Raw genomic sequence first — 18,161 nt, 5'->3', positions numbered from 1 at the left:
TTAACCTCTCCAAGCCTCAACTTCTTCATCCGCAAAATGGACATCATAGAAGCCACCTCAAAGTGTTCCTATGAGCATATGGGATGATGGCTGGATAAGGTGCAAGGTGTAGGCTGTCAAAGCATAGAGGAGCTTAAGCTGCTGGCAGAGGAACAGCCCTTTGTTGGTCCACCTATCAGAAGAGGGAGCGAGGGCAGAGGGCTGGCTAAAACACTTGGCATCCCAGATTTTCAAAAGGTAAATCTCCCTCCAGTATGTATTTAAATTGTTCCTCTTCTGATTGGCATAGTCCTGCCTTAGGTAAAAGAGCTTAGTGCAGATAATAACATGTCATAGTGGTGGGCACAATGACTCCTGTGTGTTAGCCATTTGGAACATTCTACTGTAACAGACCTTATGTTGCAGATCCATGTAGGACTTGGCTTCAGAGTGCTACAAACTGGGTCAAACCCAGCCCCAACATGCAAGAAGCTGTGTGGTCTTCTGCAAGTTATTTTCTTTCTAAATCTCCAGTTCCTCATCTGTAAACAGTGGTGCTAATGATGCCTGAAAATCTGGTGGTGATTTAATGAGGGGATGAGTGTAGGGCACTTAGCATGGTGCCTAACACCCAGTAAGACAGTAAGATTTTCTTTTTTTTTTTTTAATGTTTACTTATTTATTTTGAGAGAGAATGCATGAGCAGGGAAGGAGAGGAGAGAGAGGGAGAGGGAGAGAATCCCAAGCAGGCTCCACACTGCCAACACCAAGCCCAATGTGCGGTTCAAACCCATGAACCTTGAGATCATGACCTGAGCCAAAATCGACAGTCAGACACTGAATGGATCGAACCATCCAGATGCACCCCACCCCAGTAAGCTTTTCATAAGTGCCAACCATTAGCTCTGATTAGACGTGGTTGCCATTAATGCTTCCTCATCCTACTGACCCGCCCCCCCAGGTTGTGTCACTTAACATAGGGTCTTTTTGCTGAAATACACTGGCTTTGGGGGGCACTAGAAGCCCAAGGACAGGGACTCTGAGCTAATGTGCTAGTAGTGATGATGTGTTGTGTGTTGCACCTAACCATCCCAAAGTGTGCATTTTGTGAGAAGGTCATTCAAGGATAGGGCTACCACTTGTGAGTATTGAGTAGATGAAGGTGTGGCTCGTCCTTCCAAGGACAGAGCTCCCAAACCTAGAGCTCTGTGTCCATGAAGTGCTTCCCAACCTGTATTGCACTAGACTATTGTGGGGAGATGCTCTGGGACAAAAGGGGTCCATGGTCAGGAAATGCTTCATGTTCTATTGCAATATTAAAGATTCATGATGCATATTCACATGTCAAAGGCTCTGAGAAGTCCTGCTGTAAAAAAAAAAAAAAAAAAAAAAAAAAAAACTAGCTTACCTGCTTCACCAACATTTCCCAAGTTGTATCCTCCAGTGTCACCTCTGCTTCTATGTTTCAGGGAACCCCCATTAACATCCCCCAGTTTGGAAAAACACTTTAGTCTCTCAGAGTCAGATATACTGCTATGGATATTTGTGGGACATTCTCAATAATTCAGAGCAGGGGTTCTTGAGATTTAGTCGGCAAAAGAATGACCTGGGAATCTTCTTTAAAATGCCAATTTTCGGGGCGCCTGGGTGGCGCAGTTGGTTAAGCGTCCGACTTCAGCCAGGTCACGATCTCGCGGTCCGTGAGTTCGAGCCCCGCGTCGGGCTCTGGGCTGATGGCTCAGAGCCTGGAGCCTGTTTCCGATTCTGTGTCTCCCTCTCTCTCTGCCCCTCCCCCGTTCATGCTCTGTCTCTCTCTGTCCCAAAAATAAATAAACGTTGAAAAAAAAAAAATTTAAAAAAAAAAAAATAAAATGCCAATTTTCCATTTCCATGCTCAGAAATTCAGTAGGCCTGGGTGACAGCAAGAATCAGCATTTTAAAATCACTGAGGTGATTCCAGGGCAGGAGGTCAGGAAGCATGCCTTGACCAACAGTGGTTTAGAGCCTGACTTCTGGAAGTCAGGGCTCAGAACAGCAGCATCAGCGTTACCTGGAAACATAAGGAATGCAGACCACTGTAGGACCAGAGAATTAGAATCTACATTTTAACAAGGTCCTGGGTGATTCCAGTGCTGGTTATATTTTAAGAAGAATTGGTTTTAAAGGTTTTTATTGATGGTGCTTGTTTTTGTTTTTGTTTTCCATTTGTTTACTTTTGATAAACACTCAAAAAAAAAAAAAAGAAAGAAAAACTGGATACACACTACAAGCTCATTGTCACAAAATTTCTACCAACACTTACCCCTAACCCCATACGTGAGGGGTTGACCAGATGCCCCAGTAGCTTCCCGGTAAGCTAGAGTCCCATTAAAAAGTGGTCTTATCTAGATTATATCCCTGTCTTCAGTAACAGTGCCTCGATTTTCCTAAGCAGCCTTTGCTTTCTTTTCTGCACGTGTCCTGAAGAGTAGGAAACCAAGAAAAGCAGCTCTCAGTGGGCCTCCATTCTGCCAGATCTCTGGTCAGACATGATTGATCTTCCATTGCTAAGTGTAAGAAAAGCCAAAGGTGCTTTGGAGCAAGGATCTCTGGCCTTGGAACTCAGGGACTGTCAAAAAAGAGTTGGCAAGAGGAGAGAGGAAAACTTCCAACAGGACTTCCAGAAGCAGCACAAATACAATCCCACTTCTTGCAATATTTAAGAATGGCAGTTGCTCTGGTTGGGAGGGAGGGGATGACTGTGTAACGATGGTCCATCAGGCAGCCGGGGTATTAATGGCAGGTGAAACCTTCCAAATGAGCACCCTGTCAGCCAATCTATTGCTTTAAAAGGTTGGCAATGTGGGAGACCTAACAGAGGCAATGAAGAACTAATCTCATATTGCCAGGTTAAATCAAGTCAGCCTTGCCTGCTCCTTTCACTTTTTAGTTACATCAAGCCAGAATACTTTCAATTATCCCTCACTTCCAACTTGTCAGCAGGTATTGGGTAAAATGCAAATGGAACAGTACCTTCCCTGGTGGAGTGCAGAAAATATTATGAGGAATAGCCTCCACTAGTTGAACTCTTCCTGTGTATTCAGTGCAATATCTTCATCATCTCATTTCATGTGCACCATCTTATAGAATCTCCATGCTCTTTGGTGAAGTAGGTGCTATTAAGTCCATTCTATAGGTGGGAAAACTGAGTCACAGGAAGTCGGTCACTTGCCTCACTTACCAAGGTTACATAGCTAATGAATGATAGAACAGGGTTTAACCATTCTGACTCTAAAGCCCATATTATTTTGCTATTTGTCTAACTGGACCAAGAATCCAGTGCTGCTCTGGGCAAGTGAGTTCTTGAGCTTTGAAGTGCCCCCCACCTTTGAAATTTTCTAAGTTTTCCTCCAGTGGCAGGGAGTGGCCAGGGTCAGCAGTGCTGTATGGGTGAAGCACGCCAGCCCAAACTAGGACCCACCTGAGCCCTGGTCCCTATTTCTCCATTTCAGGGTGCTTTCTGATCCTCTCTCATTCCTTACCCCATCCCCATGCATGTGAGGTTGACCAGATTCTCAGAGATATTTGGGGATTTGCATTTATGAGATATCTCAGGGCCCATTGCCCAGCCTTAATTCTAGTGGACAGATTGGCAAGTAGATTGCTCCTGCTGGCTGGAGGAAAATTTTGCAAGATCATGTGAGATCAGCCTGCCAGAATGGTGCTGATATGTCAATTTGGGTAACTCAAACTGTTTATGTAGACAGGGGCCCGGACAAAAAATATTTGCTAGGGACCCCACACACTTTAGACACAGTCCTGAAAGAGCTCACCTTAAAAGAAAATAATTCCCAAGGCAAAAAAGAATACTACAGCTGCCTCATTTCTTTTTACTCAAGAACCTCTTTATGTGCCTGGCCATTCAGACACTTCCAGCCTTTGCCAGTGAGCCCTCACCACTCCTTTATTTCCATCACAAAAACCAAACAGCATAGGCTTCTTCCTTCTTGCCCCAACTTGTTGTCTCCCCCCTTCCCTCCACTCTTTGTTAATTTTCTACCTCTCCATCATTAACTGATCTCAAGAATGACCCTAGGATTTATTGGGTCCACCACCTGGATTCCCTGTATTTTCCTTAGGGAAATGAGAACTTGGCAAGTACCTCACTCTGTGTGCTAAACAAACCTATACGATGCCAAGAAGACTCAAAAAGGAGAAAAGAAATAGAAAAGATTCTGAAGCACATACTAGGTTGCTAGGTGCTCACAACTGTTCATGTACCTTGCGTGGATTATCTTAGTCCTCTCATTGCTCATGTGAGGTATCATCATGCCCACTTTGCAAATAAGGAAGACAGAGCACAGGCAGGTTGGTATCTTGCCTGAAGTCAGTCTGTTAGCAAGTACATAAATTGCATAATCTTAAATATACATCCCGATGAATGAATGTGTGTGTATACATCCTATAGATATGTGTATATATATATATATATATATATATATATATATATATATATATATGTATATGTATATATTTATGTGTGTGTATACACACACACACACACACACACACACACACACATATATGTATATATATAACCTATATAGCCAGGTGCATAAGGTGAGGATCTAGAACCTTTCCAGCAACCAGAAGGTTCTCCTGTGTCCTTCCCAGCCAGTACCTCCCCATTAAGGTAACTGCAAGTCCTAACTTTCTACCATAATTGATTCAGTTTGCCTATTCTTGAACATCTGATGAATGGAAATATAGGTACTCTTCAAAGCCTAGGTTTTAACCAGCCTCTTGGCCCAAGCAGTAGGGAAGGCAGATTTGGTGGTTGGTGATGCCACTCACCAAACAATAATCTGGAAAGAGTGAAGCTCAATTTTAAAATCTGAGATGATAACCCATTCCCGTCAAGTGCTATGTGCAGACTGTAGCAGAGCTACCCACGACACCTGAAGTGAGTTGTTGGAGTCGATTCATGCCACCCTGTCACAAAATGAAACTAAGAAGAGTAAATTTAGATGTTTCTCTGAAGCCTTTAATACCCAAGAAAGCTGGAGAGTTCATGCAGGTTATAAAGGGAATCACTTGCATACCAAGCTACAGGGAATAAATGACACCAAAATTGAACAAAATGCTTTCATCTGGATTCTCCATAAGCTGCCCAGTTTACAGAGATCAAAGAGGAAAATAAGTGAAATGAATGAAATAAACACCCTCTCATTCCTGGAGATGTCCCTTCCCTGTAAGAGTGATGTACAGACTCAGGCAGCCTTCCCCAAACAGAAAACATGCTCATGTTTCAACCAACTCTGAAATACCCAGTATCTACTATGGCTCTCTGCAGCCTCTCCATTAACCCATGGCCTCCTCCTCCTGAGCATAACTTCACTAGTAAGTGTTCAGTTAAGGCTTTGAGGTTGAATCTTTTAAAGGAACTCCTTTAAAAATCTAACAGAGCGAACTAGGCAGGGGCTGGAAACAGCTGGCGCAAACTTGTAGCCAGCCCAGAAGGCAAGTGCCACCTTGTGCCAATGGTAAACAGCTGAATGGGGGCTTTGAATCTCACAGGTAAATAGTGTGGTCCCCAGCAGCCTGCAGTGCAGGGAATAAATCCCCAGGTATCTCGTTTCTCGTGTTGATTCCTTTTAGAAGCTCATTTTAACCAACCGGATTCTTTCCCAACTGTAGGAGTAGACAAGCCTGCAAAGGTAATTAAATATCACGGCCACCCACACTTCCAGAGTTGATGGGTGTCCACTGCCCTGTCTTCACACTCCCTTTGGGAAAGAAACATCACCTCCTCCTGATAATGAAGAAGACAAAGAGTAATGATCTCACTGGTTGCCTTTTCCTACTTTTTATCCAAAACTCCTTCGTAGCCACTTGGATAACTTACTCAGCTTCTCAGAGCCTCAGTTTCCAACTTTATAGAGTGGATGATGGCGTGATAATGGGCGTAACACACAGTTAACAGAGTAGTCACTGTACCAGGCACTGTTCTAAGTACTATATGTGTAATAACTGCTTTAATCCTCCAAACTGTGCTTTCTAACATCATTGTCATCAGTTCATTTTGTACACGAGGAAACTGAGGTGCAGAGCGGTTACTAGCCCAGGGTCAGCAGATTGGGTACCTGATCTGAGAGTCAAACCCAGACAGCCTGATCCAGACTATGCAGCTTAAGGGTTATATTATTCTGCTCTGTGGGGTTATGTGAGGATTTAAATCAAGGATATGTGCAAATCTCGTTCCACCCATAGCATTTATTCATACTGTCCATTTACCTATTGCTATTTAGAAACATAGCATTTTTGACAGGATTCAACCTACCCATAGCAAATACCAGTGAATGACTCTAATAGGGGATATTAATTTCATTTATAACCATGTCTGGTTTTTAATTTTTTTAACTTTTTTTTTTTCATTTTTGAGAGACAGAGACGGAACATGAGCAGTAGAGGGTCAGAAAGAGAGGGAGACACCGAATTGGAAGCAGGCTCCAGGCTCTGAACTATCAGCACAGAGTCTGATGCAGGGCTCAACAAACCGTGATATCATGACCTGAGCTAAAGTTGGACGTTTATCCAACTGAGCCACCCAGGTGTCCCGCCATGTCTGGTTTTTATAAACTGAAAAAGTTGAAAACTTTGCAGGGTTTCTGGTTATAGTTCATTGAACACAAACTATGCCGAACTGATATGTGTGTGTGTGTGTGTGTGTGTGTGTATCTGTTCATTTATTCCCCATCACAGCACCCTATGCTATATGCATTATTATAACTCAGTTTTACAGGCAAAGAAATTAAAGTTTGGCAAGATTGGTTATCTAAGCTTACACAACCGAGGACTAGAGGAGATGAGCTTCAATCCCAAATCTGTCTGATTCCAGAGGCCAGGAACCTCCCTCTGATGCTGTGTAGACTTTTTGGCTTTTTACTTTAGGAATTCTAATTCAAAGGAATCAATTTAGCATCAACCTGATTTCTGCTTCACGTTGCCAGACCTGTTATGGAAGACTCTCTGATTTTCTTTATCAAAAGCAGTAAAAAGAATGCCTCCCACATTGTTCCCAGAAAGTTTCTCCACATCCATATTTCTCTGAAATGGCCATTGCAATTAGCGTATGACATACACTGTGGAATATAGCCAGAGCTGTGATTTAGCATGCATCCTGACAGAAAGCACCTAGATAATTCTCCACGGCCACATCTCACAGAGTGAAGTAAATGAGGACCCATTAGGCAAACGTGGGACACTGCTGTGGGGCCTGCTCAGGATGGCCTGGGTCATTTTCCCAAAACGCTGAGTCAGAATTGGGCCCTTTTTGAGGTCTCTGCACACCTCTTTCGCCACCCTCACTGGGTAAAAGCCCACCAGACAAACAAGTAGGTGGATAAATAAAGAAAGAAATCGGCCAATGTCACGGGAGGGCTGTGCTGCTCTCGCGCCCCTGTTGAATAGAGACCCTGGCAGCCTCTCGGGTCCTGAACTGGCAATTCAGGACAGTTTGATTGCCTGCTTGATTGTTTGCAAGATAACTGCAAGATTGTCAGTGACAGGGTAATTTACTGAAGATTGCCATGTCAGACTCCATGCAAGGGGCTTGCTGGCATAAAGATGCGGCTCTCATGACTGACAGGCCGCTGGGAGATAGCAGTGCCAATTTAAAGTTCACGGTGTCGTTTGAAAGTGTTCGGCAGCAGCAGACCATAATCATGCAACATGATGAGGTCATTACAGGAATAACGTATGCTCACACTTAATAACCGATAGAACCCCAAATGCACAATCTCTGGAGCAGTTCAATGCAAACATGTAGGAGGAAATCATTTCTATCCTTTTTTTTTCTTTTTTTAGCATTTGCCATCTGCGATTGCTGATGTGTTTATGGGACATCTCCTGCCAGACAGGCCCTTAAATAAAAAGCCAAGAATCGACAAAACAGTAGGGAAATTTGAGGTCCACCCTTTGGAAGAAGTTGCAAGTCCAGAATGAGTGGCAGACTAGCAGGGGTTGGGGAGAAAAGTGTTGAGTGCTTAATAGAAAAACTGTCCCAGGTTATTATTTGAGCCTGATGAGGTTCTCAAGCTGGTTAGATGGAGGGGGTGGTAAATCGGATAGGGGGTAGGAGATGTTCCCAGCTTCAGGAGGGAAAGACCACCAGAGACAGATGGAACTTCTAATGGGAAGAGGCCAGTGGCCTTAAAGAAATCTATAGTGCTACTAACAGTGTGTTTTTTCTCACCTGCGAAGTTTCTGTAGCTGCTGAATGAAGCACTGCCAACCTATCTCAGCAGGATAATTTTAAATCCAAAGCAGGCATTCCATGGTGGATTCCTTCTGTCTGGTGGAGGCGGTCCACGGAAGGTGATGTTAAAGGCAGAATGCTATGCGTTTTTTCTTTTCTTTTTCTTATTCTGCCAGTGGCTATGGGATCCACTATACGATCTGAACATAGGTCTGTGATGGTGCTCCAGCATCATCCTGCTGCTGAGATACAATTCTCTGGCCCCATTTCTTGGGTATGAGATTTGTGAGGCTCTAGGGAGCACCTGATTCAGCCAGCATATCAGGCAGAGGTGTTCAGAGCCTTGATTTCAAAAGTCTCTAAATTTAAAGTGTGTGTGCCTGCTCACCCTCCTGGGTCTGCATTTCTAGGAAATTCTGTAAATCTAAATGTGTTACGAGGCACTGAAGCCACATTTGCCCATGTGGAAAATGAGAGGCTAGTTTTAGTAATTTAAAGCCAAGCAAAACACACAACCTCCTAATTTGTTTGTTTGCTAAAAAGAAAGTAATGCATTAAAATAATCGTACATTAATTGCTAAATTACAGCGGAACTTCGGTGAAATTACATATTTCAATTTTGTTAGCAGAACCAAATGAAAAGAGTAATGCCAAAAAATTACATTGTAGTAAATTTAAAGCATGCAGCCAGGACTCTGATTCAGTGTTCCAGTACAAGTGTCTGTCAAGTCCCAGCCCAGGGTTTGAGTACATGTTTCCATGATGTTAATTATGGCCCCAAAGTGTCTTGCTATCAAATCTGGGAGGTGCAAGCAAGTTATTCTCCAATCTTCTCCACTGTGTGTTCAGTCAATTCCCAGCAGAGTGAATAAGAGTTGGCCAACTAATCCATTGTAATAGGGAATTCCAAGGAACAAACACTACCCGAAACATTCCCATGCTCAGCCCTAACACGAGTGTGAAGAATGGGAAACAGTCATTTATTCATTCAACAAACTTTTGTTGAATACCCAATTCCGTGGCTGACACTAAGTAATGAATAAGACACTGTTATTCTCTTCAAAGAGCTCATTTTCCAGACAGGAAGGCAAGCACACAGAGGTAATTGATTCTAGCCCAAGGAAGTTGGCATTAACAAAGGTTTCTAAAATTTATTGTGCATTAAAATCACCAGGCAAGCATGGGTGAAAGGCAGATCCCAGGACCTGTTCCTGGAGGCTCTACCTGGGAAGCTCGGGAATAGACCCTTGAGACCCATGGGATTTTGATGCAGTACTATTCTTTGAGAAACTGCGATTCAGGGATACACAGAGCGGGAGTACCATAACCTAGTCAGAGGCACCACCAGGAAGGCTTCCTAGAAGAGGTGGCCATACCTAGTCTGGGTTGTAAAAGTACAGTTTCCCCACTGTACTGTCAGCTTCTTAAGGACCAACCCCATCATTCTTTGTTCTTCATACCATGTTGCATTTCCAGAACATGGATGGCACTCAAATATTTGTTGTTGTTTTTTTTTTTAATTTTTTTTTCAACGTTTATTTATTTTTGGGACAGAGACAGAGCATGAATGGGGGAGGGGCAGAGAGAGAGGGAGACACAGAATCGGAAACAGGCTCCAGGCTCTGAGCCATCAGCCCAGAGCCCGACGCGGGGCTCGAACTCACGGACCGCGAGATCGTGACCTGGCTGAAGTCGGACGCTTAACCGACTGCGCCACCCAGGTGCCCCTCAAATATTTGTTGAATGGTGCATGAATGATAAGAAACAGCCCAGGAAAGGGTTGTAGGGCCAAGGACCTAGTAAATCAGGATGTTCAAAGTGTTACGGGTGTGTAGCAAGGTGGCACCAGAAACGATTGGGTGAACTGATAGCTTACTTTCTTGGTGCTGGAACCAAAGCCATTTTTCCACATTTCCCAGAAAATGCAAAACTCACCCACCCAGTTCTCACACTGGTCAGCAGTATCTTCCCTGTCTGACAAGGAGCAGGGATGGAACATTTTTCTCCATTAAACTGAGATTTAAGGAATCCCATTATTTTGATGATTTGTGCACCCAATTAGCACAAGGCCCTGAGAACTGGCTATGGGTAATTTTTAGTGCTGCCCTATCCAAAAGCAAAATATTTGGTTTTATTTCTAACCACTCAAATATACTTGCTCATAACAGAAAAAGCAGAAATCCTAGCAAAGTATAATAAAGAAAAAGGAGAGAAACACACTAATCTACTACCTGGGGATAATCATTTGTCCACATTTTCAATTATTTCCTTTCAGTCTTTTATTTTCTATGCATATATACTGGAATTAAACTAGACTTGTCGTGTGAAACCTGCCACTTCAAGCCCTTGGGAAGGGTTGATGCTGTTCATGACAAAGGTGTTAGCATCTCTCAGCAGCTTTGTGTTGTGCAATGCACTGACCCTGGCTCTCCCTCTGCCCTTCCAGATGGCCTGGTGGATTGCCTGGACCCTGACTGCTGCCTGCAGTCCGCCTGTCAGAACAGCCTGCTCTGCCGAGGGTCGCGGGACCCCCTGGACATCATTCAGCAGGGCCAGACAGACTCACCTGCCGTGAAGTCCTTCTATGACCGCATCAAGCTCTTGGCAGGCAAAGACAGCACCCACATCATTCCTGGAGACAACCCCTTCAATAGCAGGTGGGCACCCTTCTGTCCAGACAGACCCCAAGGTGGTTGGTTGCCTCCCTATCAGAGCAGGAAGAGGTGCTCCCGTTTTTCCATGGGCCCAGTTGGCCTGGAAACTACCCCATGAGGGCAGCTCCTTGCTCTGGTTCACAGAGGGCCCCTTGCTGTCTATGGGTTGAGACCCAGAGCAGAGTCCTCATCTGTCTGTAGGATTTGGCCACCTTCAACCTAGAACCTGCTGGAGACACCTGTTGATTGTCTGGTTTTTAGATCATTTTTATAATCTATTATTTTACAACATTTCATTACTTTATCTCTCTTTATAAAATATCTCTGGTAGTGGCTTTTGTTTGATCATCACTGAAATACTTCATTCAACAGAGTATTTTTGAAAGCAATTATTAACTTAATAACATAGCTTATCATTTCTGGCACCTTAGAGCCAAGATAATGCCAGTGGCTAGAATTTATTGAGCACTTATGAGCCAGACACTTTATATAGACCATCTCTAATCTGCACAGCAACCCCATCAATTGCATCTGTTAACTGCCTACTTTGGGCAAGATGTCATGCTGGGGCATGTTACCCCTCTTTGCACAATGATAGAGTTTCTCTTGTGTTTACTTTTGCTCTCAGTTGCTAATTTGAGACTTATGAATATTCTAGGGGCAAATTCTAGATTTATTATATAGTAAGTTTGGCCCTTCCTCCCAGGACAAGTTAGAACTGTACACCCAGAGAGGAGAGCCAGGGGGAAGAGTTGGCTTTGAGACATCCCATCCCCTTCTCCCTTCTAGGCACTGTTTCTGATTCTGGAGGTAAGAGAAAGAATAGGAGAGGCAGGGGACTTCTTACGGTCTGCCTACATATCACAGATCTTGCTCTTGGTGGGTCTGGGTCCAGATGTCGACGGTATGTGCAGATGTGAAGATGGCAGGCGTAGTCTTCTTGGGGATATCTGTCTCATCTCTATGCTCCTTTCTGTAGAGAAGTAAGAATGGATGGTTGGGTCCTCTTTAATGAAGCCTCTAGGAAGCTTGAACTTGAGTGGGGCACTTCTGGCCTCCTCACCCCACTAACTATCCTTCTCATGCCATTCTTCTCTTAGTTCTCTTTATCCTACTTCATTCTGGGGAGGCCCAGAAGCAACTCAGGAAGTACGCTGCCCAAGCAGTCTTCCAGCCAGCAAATAAAATACCTGCTCTCACTTCTTACAGGAGCCCCTAGCTTTATAAATGATTCTCTTGGTGTCCCCACCTTAGACTTTGAGGAGGAAGCATCAGCAGGTCATGACTCAGACTCTGCTTCTCCCTGGGAGAGCCTGGCAAAGGTGGGATGGGGAGGTAAGGAACAATGGTACAGCCAGTTAATTCTACAACCCCTTAAAACTCTCTGGGAAGTTGTGCAGCCCCACTTCCTAACAGCTCTTTTAATATGAGGGCTCTTGGGCTAGAAAGGTCACATTGGGCTAGCAACTTTAGCCTCTCTCTGTCCTAGTTTTACTAAAAAGAAAAAAAAAATCATCTCAGCCCTCTTCTATTTCAGCCCTGGCACCCCTCTAGCCGTGTCATATTAGACAACTTATTTAACCTTATAAACTTCATTTTCTTGATTGATAAAATTAGAATAATACTGTAGAATATACTCACACAGTTATATTATTACCTTAATACAAGAACCCCTCAAAAATAAAAGAAACCATAAATATCTGATCAAAAAAGTACTTGCTTATTAAATCCTAGTTCTTGGACAGGGATTCTACAGGTATATTTCCCTTAATTATGAACATAATTCCTGTTGCCCAAGAGTCCTGAATGGCCCTAGCACCAGGCCATAAGCATTTCACTATAGTTTACATACAGTTTGCTAATACTGTAAATGCATCTTTCCAAAGCCCATGCTCTGTTCAGTTTCCTATTAACATTTCATTTTTTCTACCCTAAATCCAGTAATTTCCTGTTATTCTCCTTTTTGTCCCTTAAAATTCAATTTTATCCTCCTCACCAAGTTAACACTTCCAGAAGGCACCTTGAGCCACAGCCAAGATGCAGAAGAGGAGGTAAGGACTCCAGAATATTTGTGGACCATAGCAGCCCCGGAGATCTGGGCAAAAGAAACTTGCTTTAGAGAAAGCTTCTCTGATGCTTTGAAAGTAGCAATAAATAGCACCACCCAAATGAGCCCACACTCCAGCATGTTGGTGTAGACACATAATTCAGAAATACAAAATGTAACTCCAAGACATAGGTTGAAGATCACCAAGCATGTGAATTTTAGCGTATTATCCTCTGACCAAAAAAAAAAAAAAAAAAAAAATGAAGGAGAAGGCTAGGAGTAAAAAAGAAGTTAATTCAAGACTTCTAAGAAGGCGTTTCCCCAAGATAATGGCATGCAAAAATAACTAAAATGCCTTGACTCCACCACTATAATTTATAGAGCAGATCTCACTATCTAGATAATGTGATAATTGTTACACATCAATAATCATAAATAGAAACGAACTGATAGCATGTCTCAGCTGAGTCTTTTCTGTGAATTGTCTGCCTGGAAACGATATGAAGCCAGCAACAATGAGGAACTAGGAAAATAGAGAGTAGGAAGCCTAGGCAACCAGGCCCCTTTTATTCCTGTGGTGCTCTGTAAAGTCTTATGCTATAGGAACGATTTAAAATAAATAACAGTTGTGTAAAAAAAAGGAGGGGAAAAAACCCACTGCGAGATGTACTCCCAGCTTTGTTTTCTCATCATAAACACTTTGTACCTTGTGGTCATCAACACACATCGATTTTAAAATCGTGCCTTGGAAGGCATGAAAGAAATCTTAGTCTGCACTAAGATAAGGAAATGGAATTGAACAAAAGAATTATTTTCATAATTTAGTTTTCCACTTTCAAAAGCCTCTGGCATTATGGTTGGAACCAGCTAAAAATGGGATGCATTTGTCAGGCAGCCAGTAGCAGACAATTAGAGCTGTCAGTGGAACAGTCTAAACCCTCGTGAGATCATCAAAGGGTTGGAGTTGAACCGTGGCAGGGGCTGGGGGTAGTTATTGCTAATAAAAAGAGAAGTGCCAGGAGAAAGCATTCCTCCATGCCTGCATCCCACCTGAGATAGCAGAAGTAAGTGCGAACCAAAAATCAAACAGACTTGGACAAGATTCTGGCAAAGAATAGGTCAGCTTGATTACCTAGCCCAGAAATTGGGAGTATGTCCAGGAACCTGGAAACCTGAGAACCTCTCTGCCTTTGTCAAATTGCCCAGTGGCTTGAAGGCTAACAATATAGCTGCAGACCTGCCTAATAGGCTGGAGACTCAGTGCAAAAATGGAAGTTCTCAGTAACCCATTTCTCTATGAAGTCAAGAAAATTTAGATAAGAGGAGGCATGTGCATTCTCCCTGTATGGATTTTGAGAGGACTGTTGTGGCATCTCTCTTGCTTTAGGGGATTTCCCAGACGTTGCTTGTTGATACTGTCATTCTTGCAAAAGTTCTAGTTACTATGTTCTGGAGAGAGGACAGCTTTCTCTGACAGTGGAAAAAAGTTGAGGGGGATTTCAACCACCCCTGCCCCTGCCCCACCAAGATAGCAGGAATTTGATATAAGAGAAATATAGTTACATGGAAGTCAGAACCCAGGATAGTTCTACCAGAAAAAAATACGTAAAGCTCCAATACTCTCTTTTCCTCAGGCTGTCATGGATTGTGAGAAATTTTGCTCTTAAAGAGCAGCAAAAAAACAATGTATGTATATGTCCCAGCCCCATAAAAAAACACCTCTGTGCACTTCTCTCCATTCCCTCTGACATCCCAGCCTGGAGGAGAAGAGTAACACTGCCTTTCTCCAAGACCAAAAAAGGAAATGAGTAGCCAGATGGGGAAGCTCTCACCCGAGTATAATACTCTCTGTGCCAGACTAAGGCACAAGCGCGAGTGATGAGGGCAGCCTGAAGCTCGGGCCAAACAAAAGCCAAATGATGTCAAGAAATGGAGCAAGGCCAAGGGTAGAGGGAATGTGCACAGGAGACCCCATTGGCCAGCCAAGTGACTAGAGATGCTGCCCGTGGATTTCACTCCAACATGTCATCAGCTCTGTTCCTCAAGGAAAGCAAGCGTTAAGACCTCTCCGTGAGGTGTGATTATGTGAATCCAGAAATTAATGTTGAGAGTCTTCTTACCTTAGCAACCAGATGAGGAGGGGTGGAGACAATGGCAAGATGGAAGGAGAACTTGACATGCCCCCTTGTCTTATTTTCCTGTGTGTGGCTCAAGACTTGTGTTTCTTTTTCTCTCAGCTTGGTTTCTCTCATTCGAGGCCAAGTAGTAACTACAGATGGGACTCCTCTGGTTGGTGTGAATGTGTCTTTTGTCAAGTACCCAAAATATGGCTACACCATCACCCGCCAAGATGGCACGTAAGTATCTTTGCGGGGTTCTACGTACTCAGAACTGAGGATGCAGGCAAAAAGACAGATCATGCTATTGGCTTAGAACCACATGGCTTCCCCTTGTGGACTATAGTGACCACCAGGCAAGACCCCTAGTGTGGATCCCCCCAAATACATTTTTTTGCTTTGTGGTATAGTATCTAACATGAAAAACAAATAGAAGGGCCAGCCTGTCCAAGGCTGCCAATAACCATCATTCTCCCTTTTTCCCTGTCAGGTAAATACTTTTCTGTGTGTGTACATGTACTGGGATTGCAGCTAGGGGAGGGCAGATTCTAGAAAGAAAAAGGCAAATTGGCTCTTGGAAATTCTCTCCTATTTTAAATCAAAGTCAGTGCAGGGTGACAAGCATCCACATGACATAGTGTCCTGTGGTGAACCCCTTCTGCTTTCATCTGTGGCTTTAGGAGCTGTGTTGTTTTTGTGCCTGTTTTGAGGGGGTGGGATGTAATCAGAAAAGTCTAATTAAATACATTTAGCTTTCACCCTGCTGTGTGAAGGAGGCAACCTTTTCCTATTATCTTCTGATTGGAAACATGCACACATGCAGCCCCCACCAAGATGAAAGCTATGTTATTTCCTTAATCCACTGGGCATGGAGTTGAAATTTAAAGAAGAGGAAGAAGGAGAAGGAGGAGGAGGGGGGGGGGAGGAGGAAGTGGAGGAGGAGGAGGAGGAGAGGAAGAGGAAGAGGAAGAAAAGAAGAAGAAGAAGAAGAAGAAGAAAAGAAAAGAAAAGAAAAGAAAAGAAAAGAAAAGAAAAGAAAAGAAAAGAAAAAAGAAATCTATGGGATGGGGAAATTACTCAACCACCCTGGGCTAAAAAAAAAAAAACAAAAACAAACAAATAAACAAAAAACCCAAGCCCTCAAACTACTGCATTCTATTCCAAATGTAAAAGAAGATGGTTGCTGTAAATCTGATGTAACACTTTTTCCATAAAACTGCAATCTGCAAAATCATGGACATAGCATGTGGGTAAGAACTATGAGTCTTGCCTTTCTCTGGTGAAGAGTCAGGCCTGACTTTCTAATGCTCTAAGGTAGCCTTGCTGGTAGTTTCAAAATTTACCAGCTGACAATAGCCCTATTCTCATATTCCCACCTCTGAAACCCAAAGAAGACATCTGATGATTTCCATCAAAATCTCAGTATTCACAAACTTTCTGATATCTCATACATTTCTGTAGCCAAATCTATTTTAAAGCATTCGGACGGTGATTATGTAATACGCAGAACTACCTCGGCCCTTGTTCATTCTTAGAAGCCAGTGTTCCCACTCTGCACAGTCCTATGACAATACAGAGGACATTTCTAAGTCCTTGGCCTGCTGCCTGTCCCTACCTTATGCTGCCCCATCCTTCTAAGCTGCTTCTTCAACGTTTATTTATTTTTGGGACAGAGAGAGACAGAGCATGAACGGGGGAGGGGCAGAGAGAGAGGGAGACACAGAATCGGAAACAGGCTCCAGGCTCTGAGCCATCAGCCCAGAGCCCGACGCGGGGCTCGAACTCACGGACCGTGAGATCGTGACCTGGCTGAAGTCGGACGCTTAACTGACTGCGCCACCCAGGCGCCCCTCTAAGCTGCTTCTTGACTAATTACAGCCCAGACCCACTTCCCATATCATCTATCCAACCTTCAGAATTAGTGATTTCTTCAGCTTGTTCAGGTTGCAAAGCCCTGGAAGTAACAGGATGTATTTGGGAATGCTCTGAGGAATTACACAATCTGTCATATAGTGGGGTGTCCCACAGACATTGATGATTTGGTTCTTTCATACCAATTTCACATCAAAACATTCGACTCTCTTCTGCATCCTATACCCATCCTATCCCCAGCAGTATGCATTCCCCAAAATAAATAGACAAACAAGTTCATGTAATAAACTGTTGTGCCATACATGCTCTGATATTCACCTTAATGTTCATGTGCTTCTTGCTCATTCATTTTTGTCTGTTAAAAAAAAAACACCAAAGCAAACAAACAAAAAATGAAACAAACAAAAAACACCAAAAGTATTACCCAAATTGGGTGAAGCCAGTGGGTCTGTATATTTGCACTGAGTTTTTACTATGATCCAGGAGCTCTGTTAACTGCTGGAAATTCTGAAGTGAACAGAAAAGCACTACTTCCCTCAAACAGTTGAGATCTTGATGGAGGAATAAAACTCAAAATTGGGAGACGTCTCTCCATTAACCTCCTTCTTTTCTGTTAATTGGGAAAGAACTACCTTTATTTTACCTTACTAGCAATATACCTTTGTCCAGCTCTCGAAAAACAAACAGGAATAAGGTTTAAGGACAATTATCAAAGGGATGCCAGGGTGGCTCAGGTTAAGCATCTGCCTCTTAATTTCAGCTCAGGTCGTGGTCTCACGGTTCTTGAGATCAAGCCCTCATGTGGGACTCTGCACTGACAGCAGGGAGCCTGCTTGCGATTCTCTCTCTCCCTCTCCCTCTGCCTCCCCCACTCATGCTCTACCCCTCTCTCAAAATAAATAAACTTTAAAAAAATATATCAGAAACAGGCCAAAATGGATGAAGGGGTCAAAAGTATAAAGTTATAAAATAAATAAATCCTGCAGATGTAATGTACAGTATGGAGACTATAGTTAATAATATTGTATTGCATATTGAAAGTTGCTAAGAGAATCTTAAAAGTTTTCATTGCAAGAAAAAAATTTTAACTATGTGTAGTGATAGATGTTAACTAGACTTCTTGTGGCCATCATTTTGTACCTTATGCATATATCAAACCATTATGTTGTACTACACCTGAAACTAATGTTATATGTCAACTGTATCTCAAAAATTAAGCCTCTATGAAACATATATATATAAAACAGCCCAGGTAG

The 18,161-nt window shown here is 43.1% G+C and overlaps 1 protein-coding gene across 22 annotated transcripts in view; it reads left to right on the top strand.

Annotated features, from left to right (window-relative positions):
• Positions 1-18,161, top strand: part of TENM2 (teneurin transmembrane protein 2) — a 1,977,527-nt gene that overhangs the window by 1,878,100 nt on the left and 81,266 nt on the right. For all 22 annotated transcript variants that reach the window (XM_045502305.1, XM_045502315.1, XM_045502361.1 and 19 more), the window contains 2 exons: positions 10,662-10,872; positions 15,154-15,273. In XM_045502305.1, coding sequence (XP_045358261.1) covers positions 10,662-10,872; positions 15,154-15,273 — 331 coding nt within the window. The remainder of the gene's footprint in view (positions 1-10,661; positions 10,873-15,153; positions 15,274-18,161) is intronic.

The sequence above is a fragment of the Leopardus geoffroyi genome, chromosome A1 (genome assembly GCF_018350155.1).
Source record: "Leopardus geoffroyi isolate Oge1 chromosome A1, O.geoffroyi_Oge1_pat1.0, whole genome shotgun sequence".
In the NCBI taxonomy this organism is placed as follows: domain Eukaryota; kingdom Metazoa; phylum Chordata; class Mammalia; order Carnivora; family Felidae; genus Leopardus; species Leopardus geoffroyi.
The sequence above is the reverse complement of the archived record's forward strand: the minus strand, read 5'-3'. Positions and strand labels throughout refer to the sequence as shown.